Source organism: Syzygium oleosum, unplaced genomic scaffold, assembly GCF_021117445.2.
Source record: "Syzygium oleosum isolate NSW1041296 unplaced genomic scaffold, Sole_v2.1 Sole_v2.51, whole genome shotgun sequence".
NCBI classification, from domain to species: Eukaryota; Viridiplantae; Streptophyta; class Magnoliopsida; order Myrtales; family Myrtaceae; genus Syzygium; species Syzygium oleosum.
Genome location: NW_026607535.1, coordinates 1014262 through 1027203, shown reverse-complemented (window position 1 = coordinate 1027203; position 12942 = coordinate 1014262). Strand labels below are relative to the sequence as shown.

The 12942-nt window shown below is 42.3% G+C and overlaps 1 protein-coding gene across 1 annotated transcript; it reads left to right on the top strand.

The window, feature by feature from the left end:
* The first annotated feature begins 3019 nt into the window (after nucleotides 1-3019).
* On the top strand, nucleotides 3020-5242 carry LOC115663185 (uncharacterized). Its single transcript, XM_030585212.2, has one exon. It carries the CDS (start codon nucleotides 3035-3037, stop codon nucleotides 5153-5155), a length of 2121 nt encoding a protein of 706 aa, XP_030441072.1. The 5' UTR covers nucleotides 3020-3034; the 3' UTR covers nucleotides 5156-5242.
* The last annotated feature ends 7700 nt before the right edge of the window (nucleotides 5243-12942 follow it).

The following is a 12942-nucleotide window of genomic DNA, read 5'->3' as shown; positions in this document are numbered from 1 at the left end:
TCGCTGTGAGGCCCATATGATCAATAGCTATAATGACATTGATCTATATAGATTGGGTATGTATAATATAACGTAAATGATTTGGCATAACAAAGGCTATTCACAATCTAGCCTTGCCATTTGAATTAATAAATATTTTAACTTCTCGGTTTTCATAAGATTATCAACCATTCGTCAATGACAAGACTAAAATTGATCAACATGAGGTTAGTTCATTGGGCCCGTTTCGATCCGTTCGAGCCGAGGGGCAAAATAGACGGATCTAGGAAAGCAATTTTCTTAGGCCTGGCCTACTCACCTCGGCCTGCCTAATCTAGCTTATTTTGTATAGAAATTCATATAGTTTTATAAGCATGGCCATCTGGAGCTAGGCCTCGTACCACGCCTCACCCAACCTATTTGTTAAGAATATATCTCAATTTTGAGCTTAAGAAAAAACAAGTGGGTTTTTTAATTGGACTTGGATTTCTAGTTTTCTTTTTTTGGGTCAAAGATTTCTAGTTTGAGTGGGTAACATGTTTTGGATCCACTTCTTCTATAAATAGTGATTCGTCTTGGTGAATTACATCCAATATGTGACTTTTTTTGTGAATTACATTATGTAGCATTCAAGAGGAGCTTTGGGCCGTGACAATTGATTGTGCAACGTGCTCGTAAATTACATCCCGAGTATTTGAAATCATGAAAATCTTTTATTAAGATTTTGTGTAATTCCTCTGCGACATTGAGATATAGTTTCGCAATAAATTGTGAGAAAAGACATCATGTGAGTTATCAAGTGTTATTAGGGATAAGAAATATTTAGAGTGTTTAAGTGACTCAAGTGTGGTTGTAGTATGCATTGTATTGCTTGGTTTATAATGGAATAATGTACTGCTCACTGATTAAACCGCATTTTTTTTGTTTTATTTATTCATTATTCGATGAATTGCTTTTTCACAATACTTTCGATCCAGATCAAGAAGCACTGCACGTCACTTACGATAAAACTACTAATTTCCAATTTACGAGGAATTCGGCTTCAATATGACGTGTTCAGGCCTATTTCCTTTTGATTATAAAGTGAACAAATGCTTGAGCATATTTAAAGTCCAGCTGGGTGAACTAACTGCCGGTGAGCATATTTCCTACTAACTTCCAAATTCTTATCACCAACTCGTCCCGCTCTCTTTCTCAGAGAAACTGTAATATTTGGTTTAAAAAAAGAAAAAAGAAGAGCCAAAAACGTTGAAAAGTCAAAAAAGCAGCAACAGTAGATGCTCGGCTCCTTTCTTTTTAACCAAGAGCTCGCGCAGAGCAGGGGAGAGAGAAGAGGAAAGAAAAAGAGAGAAAGGGAGAGAGAGAAAAGGAAGAAGAAGAAAGAGGAAAGACTCGTATCACGGGAGCCTCATCAATTCAGATCAATTACATATTATAATGCCCGGTAAGTATTCACGCCCCTCGTTTGTCCAATCGGAGTATTTTTTCGGAATTAAGGTATAATTTCGGAGTTTGGTGAAATTCAAGCCACGATGTCCGATTTTTGAGTCGTTGAGCTGCATATATACATAGAATTAGTAGCTTATGGTGTTGAGGGGCCGTGGGATCTTACGGAACTCGATTTGGACTTATAGTTTGCTCGATACGAATTTTTAAAGTTGCACGCTCGTGATGAACAGTAGCGACCAGCTGCTTTCCATGTCGATTTTCGTCGCTCTTCGGCTCGATTTTGGGTCGGCCAAGTTGGGGTTCCTGTAATTCTTTGAATAAGCTTTTCTTTTGACTATATGCTCGTTTGGAATGAGGTTCGGTGGAAGAAGTTATGGCGTGATCAAGTTTCGCGTTGCGGACGACTTTGAGTAATCGCTTTGGATGAGCGATTTGTGGGTGCCTTTTAGTCGTTATGTTAGCGTCTAAACCTAGTTTTAGCTGAGTTATAGTTGAGGTAGCGTTTTACTCGATTTTAACGTTGTTTCTTGCTTATTGGATAAGATTGCGGGTTCGACGATTCGAGTAATCTTTGTTGTTTGATCGTAGGCATTTCCAGGTGAGTGGGACTATTTTTTCCATGAATTTACGAATTCATATTTTGAAAATAGTAGAGTTTTAATAAGTATGAGTTATTAAGAGATGTTTCTTGTATAAATTAGATCAAACTTTTACTATCTTTTTAGTTGATTGAAAAGGAATTGAGAATGTTTTATGAAGTGGTCTAAAATGACCAATTGTGAATGCTTTGGTTAAATGTTTTATGAATGGAATTGTAAAAGCTGTACCCATTGATTACGAAATGTTTTATGAAATGCATTCTAACTGATAAATGGACTTGTGAAAGGTTATGTGGTTCGGTTTGTAAAACAGGTTTATGAAATAACTTTCTGCTGTTGATTGTGCATTGTTGGAGAAATGTTTTGATTGATATGGCTCATATCGCTGTGATGAGAACCCATTGAAGGGGGAGTATGCATACTGTCAGGACGTCCTTCTAGGCCGAACTGCCGACTGATATAGGTGGTAAACCTAGCCAAGGAGGGTAAACTTGGTTGCCTTTGTCACGGCGTTAAACGTGACCATAGTTTGATGATGAGCATTATTTTAGTCGATGGTCCATACCATCGACGTGTGATTAATGAGATTAATCAACGGAATAGACCATTGATAGTTGTTTGTTATTGTTGAGTATGTTTTGATGACTGATTTCGTATGTATAGAGTTTTGTTGGAAAGTTATCATATATTTTCAATATTTTACGTATATTATATATTGAATTTGAGATGATGAATTATCATATCATTTTATAACGATGTATAGTGAATGTTCGATCCACTTGGAAGAAATGTATTACTCATTGAGCTATGGTTGCTCACCCCATTTCCTTCCAATCTTTTTTCAGGTTCTTTAGCTAGCAATGAGTAGTACGAGAGCAATATCCACGGGACTTTTGGGAGTTGGCTTTTGGATGATTTGAGGCTGCATCCTTCGAGTGTAAGGTGGCCGTGTCATTCCCCTTTTCTCCTGGGAATCGGGGTGTGACAGAAACAGAAAACAGATCATAATGGAGGTGCTTCGTGCGGAATTCTGGAGGAAAATTTGGAACTCGTGGGAGCTGAGAGCCATGGTGGTGTTCACACTAGCGGTCCAAATCGTACTCATTTTCTTCGGCCACAAGAGGAAGTCCAGCTACAATCTCAAGCTCAGGATCGCCGTCTGGTCTTCGTACCTGACCGCGGACTCTGTGGCCACCGTCGCCCTCGGTGTCCTCTCCAGCAAGCTTGGAGACGTGAACGAGGGGAATGGCGGTCGCCTTGGCGACAACGACAAGTTGCTCGCATTCTGGTCCCCACTGCTTCTGATTCTCTTGGGTGGCCCTGACACAATCACTTCCTATTCTCTGGAGGACAATGCACTCTGGCTCAGGCACTGCCTTGGCCTAGCGGTTCAGACGTCAGCCACAACATATATCATCTTCATGGCCTGGACAAGCTCTTATCTCTCCTACCTCTCGTCGGTGATGACATTGGTCGGGCTCGTCAAGTACGGGGAGAGAGTGTGCGCTCTTTGGATGGCAAGCAACGACAAGCTAAAGCAGTCGATGCTGGCCCCGCCTGATCCGAGTCCGAATTACCCCCGCTTCATGGAGGAGTACACTTTGAAGCAGGCCGAGGGGCATTACGTCGTGGCTGATGAGGTGATAGAGGTCCAAGTGCCTGAAGGTATTTATAGTAGTGGTGAAGATTCGTCTGCAGAGAATGATTCTGAGGTCATTGTGAAATCCTATGACCTGCTTCAGATGTTCAAGTGCCTCTTTGTTGAGTTGATACTCAGCCATGATGAGAGGAATACTAGCAAGTCCATATTCAAGGCGATCGATTGTGCGAAAGCTTTTACGATCGTTGAGATCGAGCTTGGGTTCATCTACGATTTGCTCCACACGAAGGCAATGGTGCTTTACACCAAGTGGGGACTCCGACTCCGCTTGTTCACTTTCTCGTCCACTCTGTTGGTGCTGGTGCTCTTCTCTTGGGCCCAAAAGTCTCACCTGTCGAGGGTTGATCTTTCCATCACTTACTTGTTACTGGCCGTCATTGTTTTCTTCGAAACCTATTCGATTTTGATGCTGGTTTCCTCGGATTGGAGCAAAGTTTGGTTGTGCAAGCACGACAAGAACCGTGCCTTGAGACGTGCCGTGAACTTTATAAGATTGCCTAGACAACCCAGGTGGTCACATTCAATTGCCCAATTCAGCTTGCTCAGCTTTTGCAGTAAAGAGAGGCCCTTGGTTTGCCAAAATGTGCTTGAGTTCTTGAAGATCAGGGAGAAGCTAGAGAAGTATCACTACACCCTCCATGAAGACGTATCCAACGAGATTAAGACTTGGATCTTCCATCATGTCAAGGAAGATCTATACTACACAGAGGAGTCCGACTTGCCGGTCCACACGGATCTTCAGAAAATTCTCGAAAAGCTACTCGATGGTTATGGCCTCGCTCAAGTTAAGTGGGCCACCGAGGGGGATTTCGACCAGGTTGTCCTGACTTGGCACATTGCCACCGAACTATCATACTACTCGGATCAAGAGAAAGGGTGGAATGAATCCAGACTCCCTCATTATCGGGAGAGCAAGCTTCTCTCCAGGTACATGCTTTATCTTCTGGTTATGTACCCTTCCATGCTGCCCAGTGGAATTGGGGAAATAAGGCTCCGCGACACTTCTGCCGAGGCCTTAAAGTTCTTTGACGATCGCCAAATGCCCAATCCCAAATCTAAGCGAGAGCCCAATTGGTGGATCAAAAATCTAGTGATCAATAGAGGGAAGAGAAATGAAATGAACTCGTATCTTCAGCGAGCTTCTAAAATGTTGCTAGAGGTGAACACAGAGGTTCCGCCGAGTAAAGTGAAGGGCGGAAAGAGCAAGTCTGTGTTGTTCGATGGATGCAGGATCGTGGCGGCGATAAGAAAGAGAGAAATACGCATAAAGTGGGAAACGATTGGGAAGCTCTGGGTGAAGATTTTGATTTACGCCGCGAGCCAATGCAGAGGGGATCGTCATACTGGGCAGCTGAGGCGAGGGGGAGAGCTTCTGACCCATGTTTGGCTCATGATGGCTCATTTCGGCCTGACTGATCATTTCCAGATGACCCAAGGCCAGGCCATTGCTAAGCTCATATTGAGATAGGCCTTGATTCCGAGTAATGACAAATCCTTATCCGGGTTTGGTCCGTCTCAATGGCCACTGAATAGAGTCTTCCAAATAAAGTACTGATTCGAGCTTACATTCATTCACGGGTAATCGGTCAATGTAGCATGACATTTAGCGGTTGATGTTGTCCCACCCCTAACTCTACAAGTACAGGGGCAATGACACAGTAGTCTTTTTACTCGAAGGATGCAATCTCAAACATAACTATCAACAACCTGTTATCGAAATATGTACATCCATATATATTTTATAAAAGAGTCATTTGATTACAATAACAGGATTTCTATAATCCATCAAAATAAGATATATATATATATATATATATATATATATATATATATATTCCAACAAACAACTAATTCAGAAGTTTATCATAACTACATACAACTCATACCAAAAAATCCTCACTGTGAAATGTTCTCCTCTGATAACGATAGCGCTCTCGTCCTACTTGCGACTCACTAAAGAACCCAAAAAGCAAGTAAAATGAATAAAATAAGCAATCATAACCTAGTGAGTAGTACATCTCTGCTAAGTAAATCAAATATTCACTAATTCATCAATCCCAAATTCAGTATACGATATACGTAAAATATCCAAAGTTGACGATATATGTCCAACAAAACATTTTATGTTTAAGATCAATCAACAATATCAACTTACAATAACAAATCAATCATCAATAATTTCTTCTATTAATCAATCTCAATCAAATCAAACGTCAATTATCTAATCCATCATCAAATCTAATGGTCAATATCTTACTATGGTTATACTTAACGCCCGTGATAAAGGCAACCGAGTTTACCCCTGGGATTTGTCTCCACCTATATCAGCCGGTGGTGTGGCTGAGAAGGACATCCTAATAACAGTATATGCATACATACTCCCTACATGGATTCTAATCATAGCAATATAAGCACAATCCACTAATAGCATTCTCCAATCACTCTCAAATCGAATCCATAATTCACATAATAAATGGGTTTCATAGACCGAATTATATAAGTTTTCACAATTCCATTTATCAAATAAAAAGTATTTCATGAAGCATTTCACAAATCAGTACATATAGTTTTTGGCAATTCCTTTCACAAAGCATTTAATTAAGACATTTACAAATGATCATTTCAAACTATTTCAAATAATGTCGTCCAATGCCTTGTCAACCGACTAAAAATGTAGTAAAAATTCGATCCAATTTATGCAAGAAATATGCTATTTCATAATTTATACTATATTAAATCTCTACCACTTTTGAGACATGATTTTGTAAATTCATTAAAAAGATAGTACCACTCACCTAGGAAAGGTGAAAACTAACCCACGGAGGTTACTCAAATCGGCGAACTCGTCTTCTTGTCAATTAGTTGAAATATGAAATCAAAACCAAGTAAAACTCTACTTTAACTAACAAATCAACTACACTATGCTTAATCGTCGATAAAACAACTCATATGCGCTAACAAAGAAAGTCGTTTATAGAGAACGATCATCATTGTCCTCTACATGAATTGCGCGTTATGTGAAACTTTATAAATTTGTTCCAATCAAACTGTACTTTCATATATAACTCAATCTAGGAAAACTCATACCTAAATTAAAGTAAAAATGCGGAGTGAGCAAGCGCGAGATCGAGTGAGAGCGAGAGATGATATAGAGAGTCATGGAAGTTTGGTCTAATTAAGTTGTAAACCCATTAATGATCCAATTACAATCCATTTAACACCCATAACATGTTTAAACCAATTTATGACGAATATATTGAATATAACTAATCAATATAACAACTCAGCCCATCATATATGGGTTAAAAAATGGATCTATTAAAAGCCCCCGATCGCGCACTATTCATCATTTGCGGCCAACTTCAAAATTCGTTTCGGATAAACTGTAAGTCCAAATCAAGATTTGTAAAATTCTACTTCCCTCACATCACCCTAAATTACCATTTCTATATATATACGCAGCTCAATAACTCATAAATCAGACTTCGAGGTTTGAATTTCACAAAACTTCAAAAATACGACCTAACTCAGAAAAATACTCCGATTGGACGAACGAGGAGTACAAACATTTACCGAGCGTTTCGATATGAAGTCGAATTGGTTTTCTCTTCTTCTTCTTCTTCTTCTTTCCCTTCTTTTCTTCTTTCCTTTGTGTTGTGCGAGCTCTTGGCCCTTATGCTTAACATGCCCTTTCTTTTCTCTTTTTATTGACTATTCATCCTTCTTTTCTTTTCTTTTAAGGGTTAACAACGAAAAATCTCAAACTGGTGCACTCGTGACAAATTTACCATAAACTAATTTTTTGACTATAAAAAACCCTAAACTGGTTCACCTGTGACAAATTTACCCCAAACTAATTTTTTGACCATAAAAAACTCTAAACTGGTATACTTGTGACAAATTTACCCTCTTTTAAATTGAATTCATTCCACGAAAAATCACAAACTTGTACACCTATGACAAACAGATATGAAAATCATAAACTGGTACTGTCACGCCCTGAACCCCAACGGGCTCGCAACACCCTTACGGCGGTCGTATTGAATGCAACGACCCAGGACGCGTCGCCGACCCAAACGAAACGCGCGAAGACAAACGCAAGCGGAAGCGAAAATCAAACAACCCAGACAATAAACAATGACAAAAGGGTAGCACTTGAACAAATCAATAAACTCATAACATTAGCTTGAGACCATGAAATTCATATATTAGACTTCTAGGGTTAGCATCCACCTTCGTCATCAAAAGGGACAGGTGGCAGGGTAGACTATGGAATACACAAAAAGGGCTATACCAAAAAGGCTTCTAGGCCCCAGCACCCAAACCCTCCTATGGTGCCCAATCCGAATCGGACCATGAAGACTCCGACTTAGTGTCCGAATTGATCTCGATCGGCTTTTCCTCGTGCTCGGACTCCAAGGGCTCTGGCACGGGCTCTAGCTTAGGCTCGGGCTCTTCAAATTCGTCCTCAAGCTTGGGACCCGCGGGCATTGGGGGTTCTGGTACGGGCTCGGGTTCAGTGCCAGGGTCCTCCGGGGATCTTCGGCATCCAGAACCTCTCCGTAAGGAGCAAACGCGTCCTCAGGCTCCCAATCCACAGCATTCTCGTTGTCGTGCTGTTGTTCCTCAAAACCCCGGATTGGGCCCACTAGCTCCAACCCATCACGATAGAACTAGGCCAGGTAAGTGTGGCATTGCAAGACCTCTAAGCCCACATCTACCCAGACTAAAGTAAGGTGCCTAATGTAAGTTTGATTTGGACCTACCCGGTACTCGGTCTTCTCATGCACCGTGTGCATGGGGACCCCAAAACGCCGAGGCAGCGGCATTATCAAGGACGGGGGTCGTGGATCTGAAAAGGTTTGCACTACAGCAATGAGAATAAATCTCAATAAGCAGACAACCTAGACCCCACCTAGGCTAATGCGTACCTAGGCGAGTCTAACATGCGATCTAACAGCCAACACATTCGAATCCACATAAACATACTTACCTCGCCTTAAAACAAGTGCCAACTCTGCATATTAGTCAATTCACAATAATGCAATAATAACTCAAGAATGTAATATAAACACTCAAGCACCATAATCACGTATAATCACCCAATTCAACCAAACACGTTTCGCATGCGTGGCCGAGCAACTATCCACGACCTGCGTCAACACGCCTCAGGTCCATTCTTACAGCCCGCGTCAACACGTCTCAGGCTCAGCCCTCCGATTAATCCGGGCTCAGTCCCGCGTAACCACGCCTCAGGACATTTCTCTCGACCCGCGTAATCATGCCTCAGGTCATTTCTTGCTTTTCTAGCCACACCCACGTAACCACATCTCAGGTTGGCAGCCATCCGATTAATCCAGGCTTAGTCCCTCATAACCACGCCTCAGGACATTTCTCTCGTCCCGCGTAACCACGCCTCAGGTCATTTTTTGTCTTTCTAGCCACATCAGCATAACCATGCCTCAGGTTGGCAGCCCTCCGATCAATCCGGGCTTAGTCCTGCGTAACCACGCCTCAGGACATTCCTCATGCACATACACCACAACACAATTCGCCATTCTAACACGTCGTACAAATCAAATTCAAATCACGAACTCACCACACTAGCCACCAATCCGACATGCAAGTCGGCACCTTCAAACCTCAATTTCACCCACAAACGCCACGACAATCCGGTCATTGAACCCACATAATTCAGCCACTAATTAAGCCACACAATCACCACAATTTAATTCACCAACTAATCACATTCACATATCAATCCTATTCCAAGCTTAGCCACTAAACTGAAACTAATTAACCCCTAAACAAGTCTGATAATACCCAAAGTACTAGGTAGGATCTAGGGAGTCGCTTACCTAAGTTTGGCCCGGGAAAAATCGACAAGGGGCCCAAAATGACTCAGGGGAACAGTGGCGGCTCGGTACGGGCGAGGGCATAGCCGGCATAGTGGCCGGCCACGACTCGGCATAGCCCTCGGCCACGCCCGGGACTCTCGGCCATGGCCGAGGCAGCGGTTTGGGCGGACGGGCGACGGCTGGGTGAGCGGCTGGGCCATGGACGAGCGGCTGGGCTACTCGGCCACGTCCGGGACAGCGGCCAGGCGTGCTCGACCATGGCCCGAGCAGGCGGCGGACGAGCTGGGCGAGTGGCCTGGCTGGCCAACGAGCGAGCTGGCCGGCTATCTCAGCGACATTTCGGCGGCAACGAGCGACGGTGACAACGAGCTACTGGCGAGCTGGTCCCGATGAGCAGCGATCGCAAGGCGACGGCATGCGGCTGCTGGGCGGCGACGAGCTCAGCTGGAACATGGGGGCGAAGTAGAGGTAGCTGCGTCGTCGCCGGAGCAGCATCGGCGACGGCGGCTTGGGGGGAAAAGGCTGGGGTGGTGGTGGCGAGCCGGTGGGGGCAACGGCGTCTGCAACAGCGGCGCGCGGCGCTGTGGGCGAGGCGGAACAGGGGCGAGTCGGGGCGAAAGAAAACAGGGAAAAGGGAAGGAGAGGGGGTCGGCGGCGGTGCGGCGGTCGGGGGGGGGGGGTGGCGGCGTCACAAGCGGCTAGGCGAGGGCGGACGGCGAGCTGCTGGTCGGTGGTGAGCAGCAAGGAGAAGGAGCACAAGCAGCGGCCAAGGAAAGGAGGAAGAAAGAGAAGGAAGAAGAAAGAAGGAAGAAAGAAAGAAGAAGAAAGGAGGAGAGAGAGAGAGAGAGGACGTGAGCGTTAGGGGGGGAGGGGATGTGCATGGGGCATAGGCGCGGCAGAGGAGAGAGAGAGAGAGAGAGAGAGAGAGAGAGAGAGAGAGAGAAAAGAGGGAAAAGTCAACGCAATGAGTGCGATCCAACGGCGCACATTCAAACCTGAAATCAATCCGACGGTCAATGAAAAACCCTAATTATAAATTAGGAAAAAGGCCAAAAGATATTAAATAAAACACACTACGAGGGAGGTCTACTAGTCCAAATTCGTACCCAGTCCAAATTTTACTTTTCACTAATCCCGGGCAATATCGACGCTGACCACAATAATATCGACACCGTCCAATTAAATTCGTCGGGAAACTCCGAGAAATTCGATACCAAAGTTCGAGCTCTAAATAACGGTCAAATTCGATCGAGTGCGATTCTAGCGAAATATCTAATTTTAAATAACTCAAGAGTGATCAGTTCTAGGTGAGATTTTACTATAAGCACACTGACGAAATACACGCTTTATAAATCTCAAAAATGGGCCGAAATTCAGAATGTCACAGGTACACCCATCAACTGCCATGTGTCATCCAACTTCATAATTTGACGGTAAAATTTAACGGAAACTAACGGAGGGTAAATTTATCACAGGTCTACCAGTTTGAAATTTTTGTTGGTCAAAAAATTAGTTTTAGGTAAATTTGTCACTTGTGTACCAGTTTGAGATTTTTCGTGGTATTAACCCTATTGTATATATATCGAAAATGTAACATTTGTCCTTATTTTGACTTGGTCAAAAGTGGGTTGTTTAAAAAAGGGTTAATACCACGAAAAATTTTAAATTGGTACACTTGTGATAAATTTATCCTGAACTATTTTTTTGACCACCAAAAACCTCAAATTGGTGCACTTGTGACAATTTTACCCTCTGTTAGTTTCCGTTAAATTTTATCGTCAAATTTTTGAGTTTGATGACACGTGACAATTGATGGGTGTACCAGTTTAGGGTATTACCCTCCGTTTGTAACAGACGTACCAATTTGTAATTTTTCGTGGTATTAATTAAATGTAACAGAGGGTAAATTTGTTACAAATGTACCAGTTTAGGGTTTTTGGTAGTCAAAAAATTAGTTTTGGATAAATTTGTTACAGGTGTACTAGTTTGGGATTTTTCATGGTCAAAAAATTAGTTTGGGGTAAATTTATCATATGTGTACCAATTTTGGGTTTTTCATGTTATTAACCCTATACAATATTATTCTCAAATTTCTATTAAGCGCAATATCATTTCTGAACCATATATTTGTTTATTCTCTTTCTGTTAAAATAACCCAACAAAAATGGTGATGTAGCCACTAAGTGCCACTTGGCTCCTATATGGCTGCTACGTGGCGCCTATCTCACACACTCTCAGGCGTGCTGCGATTGCCTTAGCCCAGCAAGGGTCAAGCCACATCCGTCGGTGGTTGGGAGCTGGCATTGCCGCCTTCCATTGGCCTGCAGCAATTCGTCATTCTTTTTTCAATTTTATGTGGTAATTTTATTAAACAAGATTTTTGTTCATCTTTTTTAGCAACATGAGTGCTACCAGCTTGTCGCATTAATAAGAGCCGACACTTGACAGCCATGTCGGTATTTCCATCAATCAAGTTGACAGAAGAACTTATACGAACAAAGAAATATATAATTCAAGGACGATATTGCGCAAAAAAATAATAATCTAGAAACGACGTTAACACGAATTGAAAAAGTTCAAGAACCTCCAATGTGTTGGGAAAACCTCCTAAATAGATTTTGAAGTTGACAAAACTGTCAACGAGTATTTTGTAAGTCTGATAAATGCTTTGAAATATTTTGATTCATGAAGTTGTACTTTGAAGATGGCAAACTTATTACTTCAAGAAGTTTTTTTTTTTTTTGATGACCCGGGAACCGCCGTACAGCCGACAGCCGGCGACATAAACCCGGGGTGACGCTAGCGCAGGACCCACCATCACGGTGCCACACTTAAGAATCCCTAACGACTACACTAGGATTCGAACTCCCCACCCTTCGTGAGGGGCAGAGAGCGCAAACCAACGCAGCCGCTGCGGGTGGTGGTTATTACTTCAAAAAGTTCAGACTTTATATATAGAAGAATGAGAAGTTCAAACTTTATACTGCAAATGATAAAGTTCATACTTTATAAGGTAAATGAAAAACTTTAGACTTTATAATGAAATCGAAATGTTGAGACTTTAAAGAACAATACATCCTGACATAAGTTCTGAATGCAAGATCAGATTATATAGAATTAAACTATATCCAGACTTTGACGCAAAGTCGGAACGAACACAACGACTAGTAATCTAACTTAGATTTCGCAAATGAAAAGTCTTGATTGACTTGATCTCAAAGGTTATTTTGCAAGGGGAATCTATAATACAAAATATCTTAAATTGATTGACAATTAACCTCGAGACAAGTTTCTTTCTAAATGGAGAGGCTCTTCTTTTGGAAACCAAAATTCTGGTTGTACGGGCGACCAGATTCAGCGGGATTCAGATTTTGTCACTCAACGGCTACTCAATCAT

Coding starts and splice junctions, on each gene's coding strand:
- LOC115663185 (XM_030585212.2), top strand. CDS start 3,035: ATGGAGGTGCTTCGTGCGGAATTCTGGAGGAAAATTTGGAACTCGTGG.